The sequence below is a fragment of the Ipomoea triloba genome, chromosome 13, assembly GCF_003576645.1.
Source record: "Ipomoea triloba cultivar NCNSP0323 chromosome 13, ASM357664v1".
NCBI lineage: Eukaryota > Viridiplantae > Streptophyta > Magnoliopsida > Solanales > Convolvulaceae > Ipomoea > Ipomoea triloba.
Window position 1 is genome coordinate 29,877,002 of NC_044928.1, and position 17,418 is coordinate 29,894,419.

General features: G+C 32.4%; 1 protein-coding gene across 1 annotated transcript; it reads right to left on the reverse strand.

The window, feature by feature from the left end:
* Positions 1–903: 903 nt before the first annotated feature.
* LOC116002836 (auxin-responsive protein IAA4-like) lies at positions 904–2,676 on the reverse strand. Its single transcript, XM_031243002.1, has 3 exons — positions 2,299–2,676; positions 1,713–2,015; positions 904–1,388 (listed from the first exon to the last, which is right to left on the reverse strand). The coding sequence occupies exons 1-3, from the start codon at positions 2,502–2,504 to the stop codon at positions 1,313–1,315; spliced, it is 585 nt and encodes a 194-aa protein (XP_031098862.1). The 5' UTR covers positions 2,505–2,676; the 3' UTR covers positions 904–1,312.
* Positions 2,677–17,418: the final 14,742 nt, after the last annotated feature.

Sequence of the window (17,418 nt, forward strand, 5' to 3'; positions counted from 1 at the left end):
GGGGGTTGGGGGGGGGGGGGGGGGGGGGGGGGGGGGGGGGGGGGGGGGGGGGGGGGGGGGGGGGGGGACTGTTCTTCAGCTGCCTGGTTTGACAATGTCTTTGGTTCATGTGGCATGTGTCCATTTAAGGATTTAGTTTCTGGTGGGATGAAATCTGGGGGGATTTGTGTTATCTTTTTAACATCATGTTAGTTGGAATATCATGTAAACCCTCAATCTCAAAAATCTCACTGGTCCTGAAACAGGTAAATCACGAGATGTATTTCGATAAATGTGTATAGTGCTGACTGCTGAGCGTATAATATATAAGTATAAATATATGCATAGTCTAACTATCGATTTTAGGTTTGTAGTTGAGACTCTGCACATTCTTTAATATGGTATCAGAGTCATCGGTCGGGTCATACACGTACTATTAGCTTATTTATTACTGGTAACTTTTTTAGATTGATCGACTAGTTGAACTATACATAGACAAATATCATGTAAACCTAAAATGGGAGAGATGCTCTCTTTAATAATAATCTTGTTCACTAATCACCACACAATCCAAGCATCAAAATCCAAAGTATACCCTCTTTGCTAGCATTTGTCTTTGAATTAAGAGTTGTTATGATATTTAGTGCCAATTAAATTTAGATTACACCAAAAAATGTTGGTTCAAGGGTAAATTAAAGAATTTAATTAAGTCGTTTAAACATGAGATGACGTTTTTGAGGGAGTTGTCTTGAATAGGGTCTGATTGAAATTCTGTATGATTAATATCATCTCACATAATGCAAAGATTAGTACATGATGCTAAAAACAAACTAGATCAAGATTAGAGGTGACAGGTTACACGATTTACGTATATTATAACTATATTGTACAAATTTTGATTTACCAAAAAGTTCACATTCATAGTCGCTATTAGAAGATCGATGTAACATATATGTTTCTTTGTACAACTGCTTCAAGAGCAAACACTGTATATATTTCTCTGAATGCTCGATGGCATTATTCCAAAAACAGAAACAAGAACATCATTACAGGATCTTGAAACCACCATGGTTTTTTTTCCTGATAATAACACATTAATTTACATAAAAAGAAAAGAATGAAATGAAGTAAACGAATAACATCATAGGAACTGGTTTCTTCTGGATGAACTTCTGGGCTGAAGTCCAATCTGGGAAACTGTTTTTTGATGTTACAAAAAGATTTTTCAAAACTACTAGGCTCAGCTCCGACAACCCAAGCTAGCTTGCCTGCCTGAGACAGATCTTGAACGTTCCACTCTTTTCCTGATAGCTTTGCTCAGATTTGTGGGGTTTCAGTTGCCACAACCCAATCCTCTTGTCTCTGATCCCTTCATTATTCTCAGCCTCTTGCATGAGGACAAGAACATCCTGCAATTCCCAGACCAAAACCAATTAGAACAATAAAGTTTAGAATGATCTAAGCTAGAGATCATAAGTGAAACAGGTTTAAAGCGTTGATTTTTGGGTGGTAAATTGTAGGTAATGACATAAGGTCAAACCCTGATAGTCACAGTGTAAAAATTACACCCACTAGGTACTGGTCCTTCCACATAGACAACCGAGTTACCCTGATTTACCCTTACACTTAAAGGGGCGAGGGAATTTTGCCTTGTGGGCAAATATAAGATTTGGATTTTAATCCGAATGATCGAGATTAAATTGGATTAGTCTGGATTAGAGGAGAGGACTTACTCCCAAGGAACATCTCCAACAAGCATCAAGTCACCATCTTTGTCTTCATAAGCAGGAGCAAATTCTGAGCCCTTGTAGCCTTCCCTCTCAGAGTATTGACCTATGGAGAGTTTAAACATGGTTTCCAGTGCCTTTAGGAGCTCTGGGTAGCCATTGTAGACCTTGAGGTCAATCTTTCTGAGATAAGGGGCTCCATCCATGCTGACTTTCACATACATCCCACTCTCAGATGCTTCTGCTTTTTTCACTTGCAGGCTGTTCTTCCTGTAAGATCTCACTGGTGGCCATCCCACAATCTGTGCCCTGCAATAAATCAAAATCCCAGCACATTAGTCAATCTTTCTTCATTCCAAACCATTAGACTATTGACTTAATAATTATAAAGTTACAAATTCAACTTCTAATTAGAACAGTCTATTAGTCTGTTTAATTTGAGTCAATCAGCTATGAGTCATCTAGGTTGGTTTACTTTCGCCGACTAAGATCAGAAGGTTAGATTTTCCTCGTCAACTAAAAAAGACTACTTGATATATATGACTACTTGATATGTATGAAGAATTATCTGATCTGTAATCTGTGAACTTACTTGGCAACAGGAGAGGCTTTGGCATCAGAATTGGCCTTGGATTCACAGTCTTCTTCATCACAGGCTGATTCAGGTAGGGCTCTTTTGTTCTTGTTCTTGGCACTTGACACCATTTCTTTCTCACACTCTTCTGTTCCAGGCAGCCCCAATCTCAGCTCAGTTGCCTTGAGATTCAGATCACTCTCATGAGCCACAACACCTTCCATAGCTGTCTTCCCTGATGGATTCTTAGAACCAAACCTTAAAGTTTCCAACAATCTCAAAGGAACTTGAAAAAGATGAAAACTTTGATTGGTTTCCCTGCTCAAGATTGATTGATTGATAGATGGATGTGAGTTTCTTGATATGAAGAGAGGGGGGAAAAAAGTGGGTTTGATGCAAGCTGTGAATGGTGTGTTAAATAAAGGGATAGAGGAGGAGTTGAAGCAAGGCCTGCTGGCTCAATTATTTGATTATTTTTTCTTTTAATTCAAAAGTTTTATTATAATTTTGGGGCTTTAATTTTTCTTGCCAAAAATGCATGAATTTGGGATAAAGTCAAGCTATGTTGTCGGCAGCACGAGGGGCAGCTTTGAAGGAATTGCTCCCACTTTTGGGAGACAAAAATGGGACAAGGCTCAGCTGCCCATATGGGAAGACTTTGAAGACCAAATGGGAAGAACGGTCTAAAACTCGACTCAACTCGTTTTCACCTTAGATAAATTTTTTTTCGACTCATGACTTGTAATCCTAACTGACAATGGATAACAATAAGGTAAATCAGCCATGTTTTTTATAGCTGACCAGTAAAAAATTACAATGAAGTAAACTAGCATAGACTATAATCAATGAAGTAAACCAACTTAGATTGTCAATAGTTGGTCAGTTCAAACCAATTAAGAAGGCCAATAGGTTATTTGTACAAGAAGTCAAATTTAAAACATTGTGATTACCAATTAAGCAAATAACATAAGCAATTTGATTTGAGGTTATCCTGAATTTAGGTATATTATTGGTTGAATATATACCCACATTAACAAAGTTTAAGGTGGAATTTTAATGGTGGGAGAGGGACCACATGAAAGGGTGTTGGGGTATGGGCAATGCATGGGTATAATGGTTTTTGGGACTAAGATTTTGGGCAAATAAATTATTTTTATTTTTTGGGCGGATAATTACAAGGTGGCATGGACACATCACATGTCACATTTTGGTGAATGAGAGCTTACAACCATATATTGTTATGTCCATTATTATTCATCACGGACACAAAAAGTATGCACATGTGCGTGTTGATTTTGACGTTTTTGTGTGTCATTTTTACCCCCTTTAGTTTCTTTCTTTCTTTTGTCTTACTTTTTTTCTTGTCACCTAAATCTTAAAAATATAAGATTATTTGTTTAATCTTAATTTTTAATACTACATAGATAAAAGCATATGGTGCCTGTTCGATTCTCATATACGATGTGAATGTTAAAATTTATATATTTGCTAGTTTTGGTATAAACTAACAACTCAAATCCCTTGGAGTGATTTGGGAGTTCAAGTGTATTCAAGTATGGATAATATGTGGATCCTTTTTAGTTTAAAGATGGGTATCTATATATGTCAAAAGAATCTAACGATTATAACTAAGTGAATGTAAATTAAATACTTGAATATGATAGTTAATGGACAATTGTGCCCTTAGAGCAAAAGTTAATAAGAAGTTATAACAAACAATTTTGGAATTGTCAGCTCGACCAAGGTCTTAGACTCGATTGGCCTTAGGATTATGAAATGATTGGATTTGATTCATTGGTAAATGATCGAATGTTTTGAGGTCGAATGGATTGTATATATCAAAACTTATTGGATCTAACTCAATAAAACATGAATAATAAATTCAACGCTATAATTATTAATTTGTGTCAGAGCTTTGGTGGTTAACTAAATAAAAACACTTTTTTGGTATTCGGGATCTAGTATCCTCACAATCGTGAGATTAATTTATATTCAGCCTAAATTGCAACTCATAGAATTTGACTCTTACTCAAGAAAAAAGTCTGACCTAGAACTCTTTAACATCATGACACATCTTTTACAAGGTTCAAGTTGCATTAACAATTCGTTTACCAGTGTTCCCTAGCTACACCATTTTTTTTATACCTATAGTTTTCTTATGTGCAAGTTCAACAGTTTAAATACTGCCATGTTTTTTAATATTCTTATGTATATCCTTAATTAGAGCCGTTAATTAAGGATCAGTTCATGAGAAGAAAAAACATTTCATTTAATAATCGTCTTTTGTTTTTCTTTTTAATACAGAAGACATTGAATCTTTCATCTTCATTGTTAAAACAGTACATGCACCACCCTTCAATTACTTTCGTGCATGAATGAACTAAGCTCAAGGGTTCAATACATTTTGTACTTGTAAACATTTTGCATTGCATAGATATCTACTCATCTTATAAAAGCCAATAAAATTAGACCTATAATGAAAACTAAAAGACGTTGGTCCAATTGTTTGTTAAAATGACACACACATAATAATCGGATACAATAAAATCAATAATAACTATAATATTTTCATTACTAATTAAATAAAATTATTTTTAAAATTAATTTGTAATTACTTACTTTTATGCCCAATCCAATTTCTTTAATTGCAAATGGTTTTTATCATTTTTTTTTAGTATTATTGCGATGCCACTGAGCTACAAACTACTCGTTTTTATCATATTATAAAAAAAATATAATAAATACAATTACTTAACAAAATCTTAATCTAAATCTTCTATAAAATTTAATTATTTACAAATATTAAAAATATACATTAAATCTAATATGTAACAATATTAATGTGAATTGTCTATACTGAATTAATTATTTATAAACATTAACAAAAAAGTAACAAAAACCAGAGAGAGAGAGAGAAAAAAAGTGCTCCAACAAGAAGCAGACAGGAATGGAATCAATTGATGCATGAATGCTATGAAAATAAATAAATAAATAAATAACTTTATTTATGTATTAATTTATCTATTTGTGTGTTTATTTATTTATTAATTGCTTCTTTAATATATACATAATTGAATTCAATGAATATTGCTTACCAAAAGACACGATAATATAATTAAGCATCCTAGCACTAATCATTACATGTTCCATTTCTTTTATTTCCTTTTATTTATTGTTTTAATTTTTTTCATTCAACATTCAATATTCACATCACTATGAGACTAATTCAAATTTGTCGTGAGTCGCTCAACAACGTCTAACTATTCTTACTTGAGTTGGAAAAAAGCCTAGGATGTTGTAGTTGCATTAACGGTCTAACTTCTAACTGCTCCAAACTATATATTGTTTTTTTTTTCCTTTTTCTTTTTCTTTTGAGTGATAATGGAAATTCGTAACCATTACTCAAAAGATATGCATTAAGTAAATCTCGTTCTTGTGTAATATCTCACAAAATACGTAAATCATGCTAGAAAGATTATGTGTGACAGGCTTGATAAGGATAGTGTTGGCAATAATCGAACTTATAATCTTCTGGTAGCAGAATCATGTTCCACTCACCCGACCACCCTTTCAGACTATTTTCAATATTCTTAATTGTTTTTTTTTTTTCAGCCTTAATGATCTAAACGAATCATTACAATGGGAAAATTAATTTTCATGTTTTTAATTAGTTTATATATTCTACGCGTATTGATGATTATTATTCTCTTTTTCTTCAAATTCCCAACAATATGTTCCCCCAATTTTGTTGTTTACTTGCTAGGCACCTTCCTAGTTTTTTTTTTTTTTTTTTTTTTTTTTTTTTTTTTTTTTTTTTTTAAACAGCCTTCCTAGCTAATTAATTAAGCAAAAATTATTCATTTTCCCTATGTAGGCCATATAATAACATAGAATAATTCTAGAATATCAAAAACATATTGTGAGTGACTATTAACTATTTTTTTTTATAGACTAATATTTTCGTAAACATAATTTTTTTTTTATTCATAAAAATGTTAATTTTTTTTTGTAAACTTCACTCTTATGTAATTACCCGCAAATCATACATAACAAGTAAATCACACTAGAAGAAAAATCATGTGCGATAGACTCGATTGAGAATGTGTTGACAATAATTGCATTTGTGATCTTTAAGTAAAAAAATATATTTATTATACTTGATTGTATACGATATTACGGAAACTGCCAAAAATCACTTGTGTGTGAAACTAGATTCGTTGGCAAACCAAATGTGGGAAATTTTTGAAAAAGTAAGATCTTTTGGTAGTGGAGCAAAGAATAACGTGTTCATATATAGTTGTCTAATATGTGGCAAAAATATGTGCTGTGAATTGAATTAGCTTTTATCAATTTCTTGTTTGTAATCTAGAATCAATGCAATTTTATTTTTTTTAAACTAGGGGTCTTACGTGTTGTTCTCGGGTTGAGTTATGAAAATGCAATTACTTTTTTAAAGAAATTATGAAAGCGTGTTTGTCATTTTTAAAGTTTTATATGACATATATATGATAAAATCTCGATGTGAGAGCTTAGTTGATTAGCTAAGACAACCTATGGTTAAACAAAAATAAAAATTAATATTCTTGTTTATTTATAACAATCAACATTTTTATTATTCGATATTATAAAAATTTTCAGGCACATAGTATTTGATTAGTTTAATATTAAAAAAGAGGGCAGCCTTATAAAATTGAGACGGTCGGCCCAAAAATACCTTTAATCATGCACCCATTGCTCGTCGGTGCCACCCTCTTTCGGTACATATATATATAGTTATATTTATTTTAAATAGCATTATATTTTAGCCAATTATCATATAGTGTGATACTGTGATGGCATTTCGGTTATCAAGTCATAGATTTGAACTCTGGTGATGGGGACTTAGATTTTTTTGGTTGAAAATATTTAAAAAAGTATAGAAACCTATTATTAATAGCATTATTTTATATAATTCGATCTAAAATTACACCCTAATTATTAATGGTCTTTGATAGTAATTTTTTTTCCTTTTGGATCAAGATAAGGGAAACCTGGTTTAATGGTCTCCGACAATAATTCTTCTTAGGTTGAGAATCCCGTCGTCAACATAAACTGCACGACTCTTGATAGAGGTATCTCAAGATCATTCAAATTCATGTTATAAACTCATAATGTATGAAATAAGTTTAATTTCAAATTTAAGACTATACTTTAAAATAAGTTTGAACAATTATAATTTATTTTCACAAAGTAAATCAATATGAAAAACCATTTTATTTCAAAATATTGAAAAAAAAAAAAACAAAGACAGGCTAATTCATATTTATATCATCATCATCATCTCATATAATTTTGTAATTTATATTTTTACCATGCAAAAAAAAAAAAATTGAAAGAATATAATGTATATTTATATTATTTTGTGTACACGAAATCTGGTATCCTTATTATTCTAAGACTAACTCATATTTGGTTCGAACCTCAGCTCGTCCGCCAAATTTATATTAATATTCTTTTCATTTAAATAATGAAAATACTTTTTTTTTTTTAATATAACTTAAGATTTGCAAAGAAGTCTAGTAAGATTAATTAACTATTATTTTCATTTTGAATATGTATAGATGCTCATTAACAAATTATTGATATAGTATAGTGATTAAAATACCTTTTTTCCACATAAATAAAATAAGTTTAATCTCTAACAGTGACATTTCAAAAATTTTATGCTTTAAAAGATACAAATATACAACATGATATATATAGGACTTGCATATATATATATATATATATATATATATATATATGTATGTATGTATGTATGTATGTATATATGTATTGACTTAATTAACGCTATTCGTGAGATGTTAGCTAGAAATTAGAGTAGTCATCAGTTACACCATGTTCATCGTGAGGCTAATTAATGTGTGCTGATCAGATGATAATGAATTCTGGAGATTCATATATACTTAAGTTTTTATGTGCTCAATACTCATTCGAGTAACCTTTGCTCGCTCCTGATTATAATTATGTGATCGATCTTATTATGCTTCATATAGTTCTTTTCGTGTTTCTTTTTCGTTGTATCAAAAATACAAATTTAAAAAAAATATCTTATAAATAATTTTTAGAAAAAGAAAAACTCTTGAGGAAGTGTGGAAACTTTTTGTCCACAACAAAAAGGCTCCACCGTGGCTGTGACATTCTTCATCTACCATAACTTCAGATTTTATTTGTCGGACCAATCTCTCTACACATAACCCCCACCCCCACCCACCCCCATTTAACTCTCAACCAAACCCACCCAGTACAAAAGATATACAACACAAGCACCCAACCCCACCAGCCAATCATGCAAACCATACATATCCAACTAAAACACTTATAATGCCACCTCAGAAAAAAAAAATTATATTCATTGACTACTCGTAAATTGAGTAATTCTACTATAAGTCGGGCAATTGATCTACATAAAATAATTTTAGAAAAAAAATAATTTATGTAACATCGGTCGTGTCACAAGGGGTGAGCTGGCGAGAGGAGGGGGTCAGGGAGGTGAGGAGAAGCACAAAAATAGGGTCAAAATTTGCAAGCACACGAGTGGTGGCCTTAATGACAGTGGGCCCAAATTTTGAGATTGGGCCCTACTGGCAGGCTGGATTGACACGTCTGCGCTTCAAACACCAATGGGTGTATTGGGCCGGGCCTCATCTTTCTCATTCTTTGGCTCCATTTACACATTCATAACATACATCCACTTCTTCTTCATTTGTTTTTTGTTAATGCATAGTTACTCGCATGGACAGTTGGTCACAGCAGTGAAGTTTGGAAAGAATGTCAATGATTGAGTTTCAATAGCAATAGTGTGGGAGTGAGTTACCATTGCTCTGTCGGGTCTGAACGTGGGGCCCTTAGGGTCGGGGATTCAACCTTTATTGGGAAGAAATTCATAGTGATAACAATTAATAATAATCTCAATTATTGAAGTACTAGCTTGTTCTACATTTGCAACAAGTTTAAATTATTAGTGAAAATATGTAAAAAGATCTTTTATCATGTGTTTAGTCAATTCAGGGTATTAAAGAATAACATTCAATAAGTGGTAGAGAAAGGTGGATTGATTAGTTAAAAGGGGGGGAATAAACGGATTGCTATGGACCACTAGCTGGTGTTATTTTAGATGATAAGTTATGACACGCATTTGTTATTTTATATTTATCATCAACATTAATGCTATTTTCTTTAAATCTATATATGTTTGCTAGTTTAAGTTCTTTTATCTATGTGCTTGGCTAAATAAAAGTTAAAAACCCTCTCAATAGACAACATTGATTTAGTCAAGTTCATATATATAAGTTTGTTGTTTGAGTACAAAGTTTTATATTTGAAAAAAAAAAAATTGATTTTCACTTAAGGGTATTATATAAGTGTTAGTGTTGTTGGCCAGTATTTTTTTTTTCTTTATAAGATTAGTGGTGATATTTGACTTAATGAATAATAATTAACTGATCGAACATATTCTTTAATATTAATAATAACCCATAAATGTCAATTTTTTTCTTCAAATAACCGTCAAATTCTGCAAGCTCTTATGAGAATACCATATGCCATATATACATACAAAAGAAAAGAAAAAAGAAAAAAGAAAAAAAAGAAGAGAGTAAATAGATAGTTTCTTGGTAACATGTTGAGATTATTGTTGTAGTGGACATAATTTATTTGCTCTACATTGAATGAAATAATTAAGGCTAACTGTAGTTTGATGGGTAATTTGCTATTAATGGCTGTTAAATGAAAGGGCAAACATTCATGCATGCATGCCAACCACTTCATAATAATGAGATAATAAAGTCAAGAAAATGAAACCTTAGGGTCCCCGACCAACTAACCTTAGGCTAAGCAGCTGAAGATGATAATGTTGGACATGAAACTCACATGGAGCAAACCATGAGAATTGGACTACAACCACAGGATAGATCCATGAAATCAATTAATCAACAATTTTAATTATTGGGCTAGCTATGTATGCTGGCATACATAAGATATATCCCATATATGCATATTAAAGTTTCCAACCTCAAAAACAAGTGTCTACTTTATGGTAATAAATGCGAACGAGTTTTAGTTTTGAGTCTCATCTCATTCATTATATTGTACGAGTTGATCGAGCATGATTAGTTACGGACAGATATTATACGCGCCTTTGGTTTTTGCTGTGCGTGTATGTGAGACTAATGATTTTGTTGGATTTAATGAATGATAGACTAAAATGGGCTGCAATTCGCTAGGGGTGCTGAAAAACGTAACTCACAAATTAATCAAAAAAAAATCACTACAATTATCATTTTTGTCATAATCAAGTGTTTACAATTGCACCAAAAGTTATACTCCTAGTAGTGAAGGCCTAACTTTATTTCCTTCGCTCTCTGTGCATGTATGCGAGACTGATGATTTTGTTGGATTTAATGAATGATAGACTAAAACAAGCTTTGATAGGGTTGCTGAAAAAACTCATAAATTAAACAAAAAAAATACTACAATTCTCATTTTTGTCAAAATCAAGCGTTACACCAAAAGTTATACCTAGTAATGAAGGCACAACTTTATTTCTTTACACTTATAATAGTCAGTGCCACATTCAATGACAGAATACTATACTCGACTCTCTAAGGCGCTGCCTAACCATTCTTTTTCAGGAGAGAGAAAGAGGCAAGGGGAACACCCCACAATGAGATGACAAGAAGAATGAAGCTACACACATTAAGAGACCCTCCAACCCTAGGGTTTAATTCGGATCACCCTCCCCTCTTCAATCACCATTAGATCAGACCACGATTATCATGAATGACCGACAATTTCTCGAGGGAGTCGATAACCCTAATCTGTTCCCCGTAAACCTCATCGTTTAATTCAATTCCACCAAAAAGATATATCATTATTGTCCTCAGCTGCGCTGCTAGGAATGTTCTTTCAGAACTTGTCCATCACAATTGAATTCTGGGCACCGATTGAATGTGATGGGAGAATGAATGTTCAAAACTTGTACCCAATAGTGTTTTAAATAAATTTTATTTTTCCTTCACAAAAATGACTTAAATTAAATTCCAGTAGGTTGGATCCAATCTGTACAGCTACATCTGGATTCAGTCATATATTTGAAAATGGACTGAAGACCTAATGAGGACCACGACTAGCAGCGATCTGGCAGGCATGCAATTCGGCTGCCAATTATATTATGCAATCAAACAGCTTTCTGTAGTAATTGTTTGGACCATAATGTTTAATGTTTGTGGTCGTTCCAATCAAACATACAGCAGTACTGCGGCCATTGTACAACGTATGTTAATTAGTTGGTTGAAGATAGGTGGATATATACAATGTATCTATGTGCAAATATAGTTTTTGTACGTTTCTTGTAGTTCATGGCAAATTGAAAGCTTAGCACCACCCTCTCCCATATTGGAGTTCATGGGTTCAGTCTCAGTGAGAATGATATTGACTCTTTATGTTTCAGTTACATTGTAACAGATCGAGTCAGTAGTAGCTTAGTGCCACCCATACCCTAGTAACCCTAACTGGCAAAGGAATGTTAATTGGCTCAAACTAAGAAACAAACGGAGTCAAACTTAGAAAATATAATGTTGACCTTGAACCTGAAACATTCCTTACAAAAAATAATCGTGATGTCATAAAATCACAAGGTACTTAGCAACAATAATGATTTGATCGGCCACAAGTCTAATAATGTACTATACATCAATATATAGTGCTTTTACTATGACCCAAATTTCTCCTTAGTTTATAATTAAGATAATGATGTTTTGGCCCTAATGGTTGATGAGTCAAAAATCTCGTAATATGAATCCAAGTAAGTGTAACACAACTGGAAAACACACAAGATTTTTTACCACGCGAAATTGATCAGAAATTTAGGGTATGCAATCGGAAACTTAAATCATGTTTACCACCACTTTGAGATTGGTAAAAATGTTCATCAATATTATCGATCACCCGTTGAAGCGGTTGTAGCTAGATGTCTAACTACTCATGGTAAAAAATCTTTATGAAAAAACATGGATGCCAGCAAATTTTCAAACAAAAGTAAAGTTTGTTAGACGAGGCATGGAGGACCAGCTGAACATCCTACCATTAAAACCTGACACTTGCTATCACGTAAATATAATAAAATAAAGTTGTGAATTTGATATTAGTTATACTTGTTGTGTAGGACTTGAGCTCATTAAAGGTATGATGTACCACTGAGGCTGGTAATTAAGCGCTGGAGGGTCCACTTTTAGCTCAAAGTTTGGTGGATTCTTTTACGTTCATTGTCCAAACAGACACTCCGAGCTTATGAAGGAGTTATGCGCGCTTTTATTGAGGAAAATTCCCAACCAAGTTGGTTGGATAGTTGGTTTGGTAATCATAAGATTTCAGGGTTAATTACTCTTCAGTCATTAGAGCGGTCTATAAGTCTATTGATCTCTTTGATTTGAGTCGGTCAATTATAGGTAACATGGTTTATCTTCTCATAGTCTTTTGCCGACTAAAGATGCTCTTTGGGTAGCGGTTGCAGACTCTCTCGTAAATCAAAGTTGTGCTTGTATTAAGTTTGGTGAATATCATAACTTTTTTTTAAAATTAAAATATGCCAAGATTAGATTTATATATGAATACTTTTTAAAGTTCAACCTAACCTCATCATGTGAGATTATACACACACACATAATATATATTATATCTTCAAGCTAAGCATATATAAATAAAAATAAAAATTAATGGACCAAAAAAAAAAAAAAAAGTGCAGTGCATGGAGCAAGTAACTTTCCAACTAATGATCATTGGGTGTCAATGTATAATAACGACTAACTAAACCTAATCAGCGATCATATTTTAAGGGATTCTACACAGAAAACAAGTGATTCATCACGTACCTTATCTCTTATAAAAATGCCAAAATGATCTTTTCCTATCTGCTTTTTAACCAACAATCCCAATGTGGAGATTTCCCATTTTTGTCACCATCAACTTTCAGCTGCTAGCTACCTTAGTGTTTTCGTCACTTATGACTACAACTTGTATTGGAAGCTACCCCTGCTTAGCTGCGCCTGACCACCTTTTTCTATATACATTATTTTACTCCCAAACCGCGTTTCTCTATCTAGGTCCATTCATATGTTAATTAAGATGATTAATTTATTTATTGGCTTGTAGCTACTTTAATTTAATTTTTTGGCAGGTAAATGTTGGGGTAGAGGGTTGGAGAACTGAGTTCAGTATTCTGTCATCTTGACGTTGACTGATTGTTACGCAAGTATAAGGAAATAAAATTGCAACTGCGCTAGCTTGATTTGGCAATTGGTATATTGTCTGTCGATTGAAGCGCTATAGTTTTTGGCGTTTATTGACAGTAAAAATGTATTATAGTTGCAGGGAGTAAAATTCTTGTTAGGTATGTTTAAATTTTATTCAAGAAAGGAAAAAAATGAACAAAAATGATAACCTATCTCTCTGGTTGTCATGTGAAGCAATTCAAATAAAATAGCTAAATAAGCTCTATGCTTGGAGGTACCATAATCGCAATTACGATTTGAAGATGCAGCAACACGTATATGATAGAAGAAATGGCGTCACGTTAACCAGGGCCAAAAAATAAAATTACATGTAGCATTACTCTTTTTGGTATTATAGCTAGGCAATTTTTAATGTTCGACAGTCAGAATTGATTTACTACTATATATTAAACGTTATAGGGAGTATAACTTGAAAGTATAATATCTTATATAATTCACTATATTATGAAGATTATTATTAATATATTTTGATGGATTTATAACCGATTGTATTCATAATTTTAGGGGGAAAAAGGAGGGGGTTTTGAAACCCAATATTGATGAGATAGACATTAATTCCAAGCAAATGAGTGTTTTAATCAGCCCCCACCATGGGATCCATTGTCCCAACTTCAACCAACATTAGGAATAATATTATTGTGGTGAAGATTCCCCCCATGATTTGCATATTGTGGGCCACACACATTAAACTTAGATTATTATTATTGTTATTATTATTAGTGATAAACTTTAAACTAATTTTCATTAAATAGCATCGTAATTGTAGTTGATGTAACATGTCTCCCAGGCCATAAAAGGGTAGTTAAGAATTTTATTTTATTTTATTTTATAAAGTCAGCAGTGGATATGACTAGTTAGTGGAACATTTTGTATGTTCATTTTTGAGAAAACAGGTGCACATTCTTGGCCGGTAAAAATACCTTTCTTTTCATACCGATCTTCCCTGATATTTTTATAATAATATATCTCGAGTCGCAACTCATTTAAACTATAACTAGTAGCAAATGAGAGTATACTAACGCCATGTTTCGATAGTAGAATGCTGGACTTGGTTGTACCCTCCAAGCCTTCACCCAATATGAATTGTTAAGATCAATTCAAGCACTTATCATTACACCAAAAAGCCAAGTATAGCTAGTAGCAAATGCATAACTTTATTTCAATTCTTTGTACTTGTGTAACAACGATCACCACGTTTCGATAACAGGATATTGGAGTTGGCTCCCCGGACCTTCGTCTAACACGAGCTAGTAACTAAGACACAACTTTATTTTTTTAATTTATACTTAGTACTCAGTGCCACATTTTGACGACAAGATACTAAACTTGGCCTTCTCAGCATTGAGCATCAATAAATTAGTTTTATTTTAATATTGTTTCAAGAAAAATAAAACTAAATGAATAATATTTTGATAAAAGTCAATTTGGTTAATTTAGTAATAATTTTAATTTTCATGCAGAAAACTATACCACATCATATCATATCATCATGCAAGCTAAGTCAGCATCCAGAGAAAGAAACCAAAAATAAAAGTAAAACTCAGTCTCCATCATATTATTGTTGGAGAAATCGTGTAACCTGCTTTGATACTAATTGTCATGATTAAACGTTTTTTAAAAGCTATAGTCAGTAGTAAATGAATAAATTTATTTTCTTATACCTGCATAGCAGTCGTCAAAGCCATGTTTCAATAACATAATGCTCGACTCCGCCCTCTAATCTCCGTCCAACACCGCTTATCAACTATCTCAAACTATTGAGTTTGCTTATGTTGCTTCCACACATCGTTGAATTGGCAAAACTTTTGAAACAATATTTGATTTTATAGTGTGGTATTTTTATTGTTTTTGTTGTTGTTGGTTTTATTTTTTTTTCGTAGAGATGTATGTATATATATTTCACATCAATTAGGTATTTAAACTATGGTAATGATGCATATATATTACTTCCTTCATTGACCTGCTCCCAAAAGAATGTACATATCCCTTCTTTAGTGCATCATAAAATGTCCCCCACTTTTCTAATTCCAAAATAAGCATTATAAAAAATTCCACTTTCCCCATATAAATCAAGTTATCTTTCTAATGAAAGTTTTTGTAAAATAATAATAATAATAATAATAATAATAATAATAATAATAATAATAATAATAAGTTAATTTGGTCCCTTAATTATATATAATTAGGTTTTTTATTAGCCTTCTACCATCAAATGATCAAAAGCCACAAATTATATTTATTATTTTGTAAGATTGTTACAACTTTGATCCATCAAAAATATAATTGTTGCGCTATTATAGTTCTACAAGATTATAGCAAAATCAATTAATAATATAATGCACGACTATTATGAAGTATCTTGTAAAAATTATAACGATGTCTAATTAAAGATTTTGTTGGTTGAATGATAAATTTGCAATTATCTTGCAAAGTTGGGATATAATTTAATTTATAACTTTTGATCATGGAACTAAAATAATCAATGATATATAATTAAAATATATATAGTTTGTGGTTAAAAAATAGGGGGAAAATATACTTTTTTTCCCTATAACCAATTTTAATGGCTTAGGTCACTTGGTGTCCAATAATTTTTTTTCTTTAAGGAGTTCATATTTATCCTAAACAATGAAATTAAAAAAAAAAAAGGAAAAAGAATGAGAAAAAGAAAGGGGCTCTTGTATTGTAGTGTTGATGTGATGATATTGACTCTCAAATATAAAATATGGATAAATAGGGTGTATGTGTGCATATATTTAGGGAGTACTTTTATAAATAAAAAAATTGAAAATGACAAGTATTCTTTAAAAAGTAAAACAAACTTTCAACACATTTTTTCTTACCCCACAAGTCATATAGAGGAGGGAAACTACACTAGGAAGACAATGTACGACGGACTCGACAAAGAACGTGTTGAAAAATAAAACTTGTGACATTCAAGTACGAGAGTCATGTTCCACTAACTTAGTCGTCTCTTTGAGGACAATTTTCTTCACGTCTTAATTTTATTAGATGAAAACAATGAAATGAATGAAAACTGCAATTCACTTTTTGATTTCAATCAATATGAGAATAACACATCAACAATACATATAATATTACCCAAAAAAACTATAACTTAATTGGGAGGGGTTAGTGAGTGAAATTATGGGTTGATAGGGGAGGGGGAAGAGGGGGGAGGGGTGGGGGGAGAAAAAGATAGTATGTAGAGTAGGTTAGAAAGAAACAAGAAAGAATGGGGTTAGGGGGGATGTTGACTAGGCAAGGGCACAGCTAGGGTTGGGGATGTTTCCTTCTCTTGGAGATGTGACCTGTCCCTAAGTCACCACCATGGCCTGAAAAAGCTTAGAATGAGTGATGTTGATACACACACAATACACAATATAATGTTGATTGATGCTCAAACTGTCCATCTTGCTCTTGCACCCAAATTTTTGACACCACTTCATCATATCATCTCTATCTCTTCCCTCAACTATCATCTTCTTTGATTTTATTTTATTTTTTTGTTTGGTCATATGTGTGCTTCAATCCTACTTGTGGTATTTTACTAGGAACCACTAACATCACCACTTAGGAATCACCACTATTGTTTATTTTATATATATATGATTAAATAAAAATTAAAAGGAAAAAGGGAGCTTGATTACCTTGGATGATTACAACGCAAGAGTACGTAATGAGTGTTGTTTGTCTCCCACCTTGATGAACACGTACGGTAAAAAACTGGGAGGAGAAGAATGTTTAGAAAAAATACACCTATGGTAAAAAACTGGGAGGAGAAGAGTGTTTAGGAAAAAAAAAAAAA

Excerpts from the sequence above, each read along its gene's own strand:
- LOC116002836 (XM_031243002.1), bottom strand. The coding sequence starts at position 2,504 with ATGGAAGGTGTTGTGGCTCATGAGAGTGATCTGAATCTCAAGGCAACT. Across the intron at positions 2,016-2,298 it reads AAAGCCTCTCCTGTTGCCAA|GGCACAGATTGTGGGATGGC; the intron begins GTAAGTTCACAG and ends GATTTATTGCAG. Across the intron at positions 1,389-1,712 it reads GTTGGAGATGTTCCTTGGGA|GATGTTCTTGTCCTCATGCA; the intron begins GTAAGTCCTCTC and ends TGGGAATTGCAG.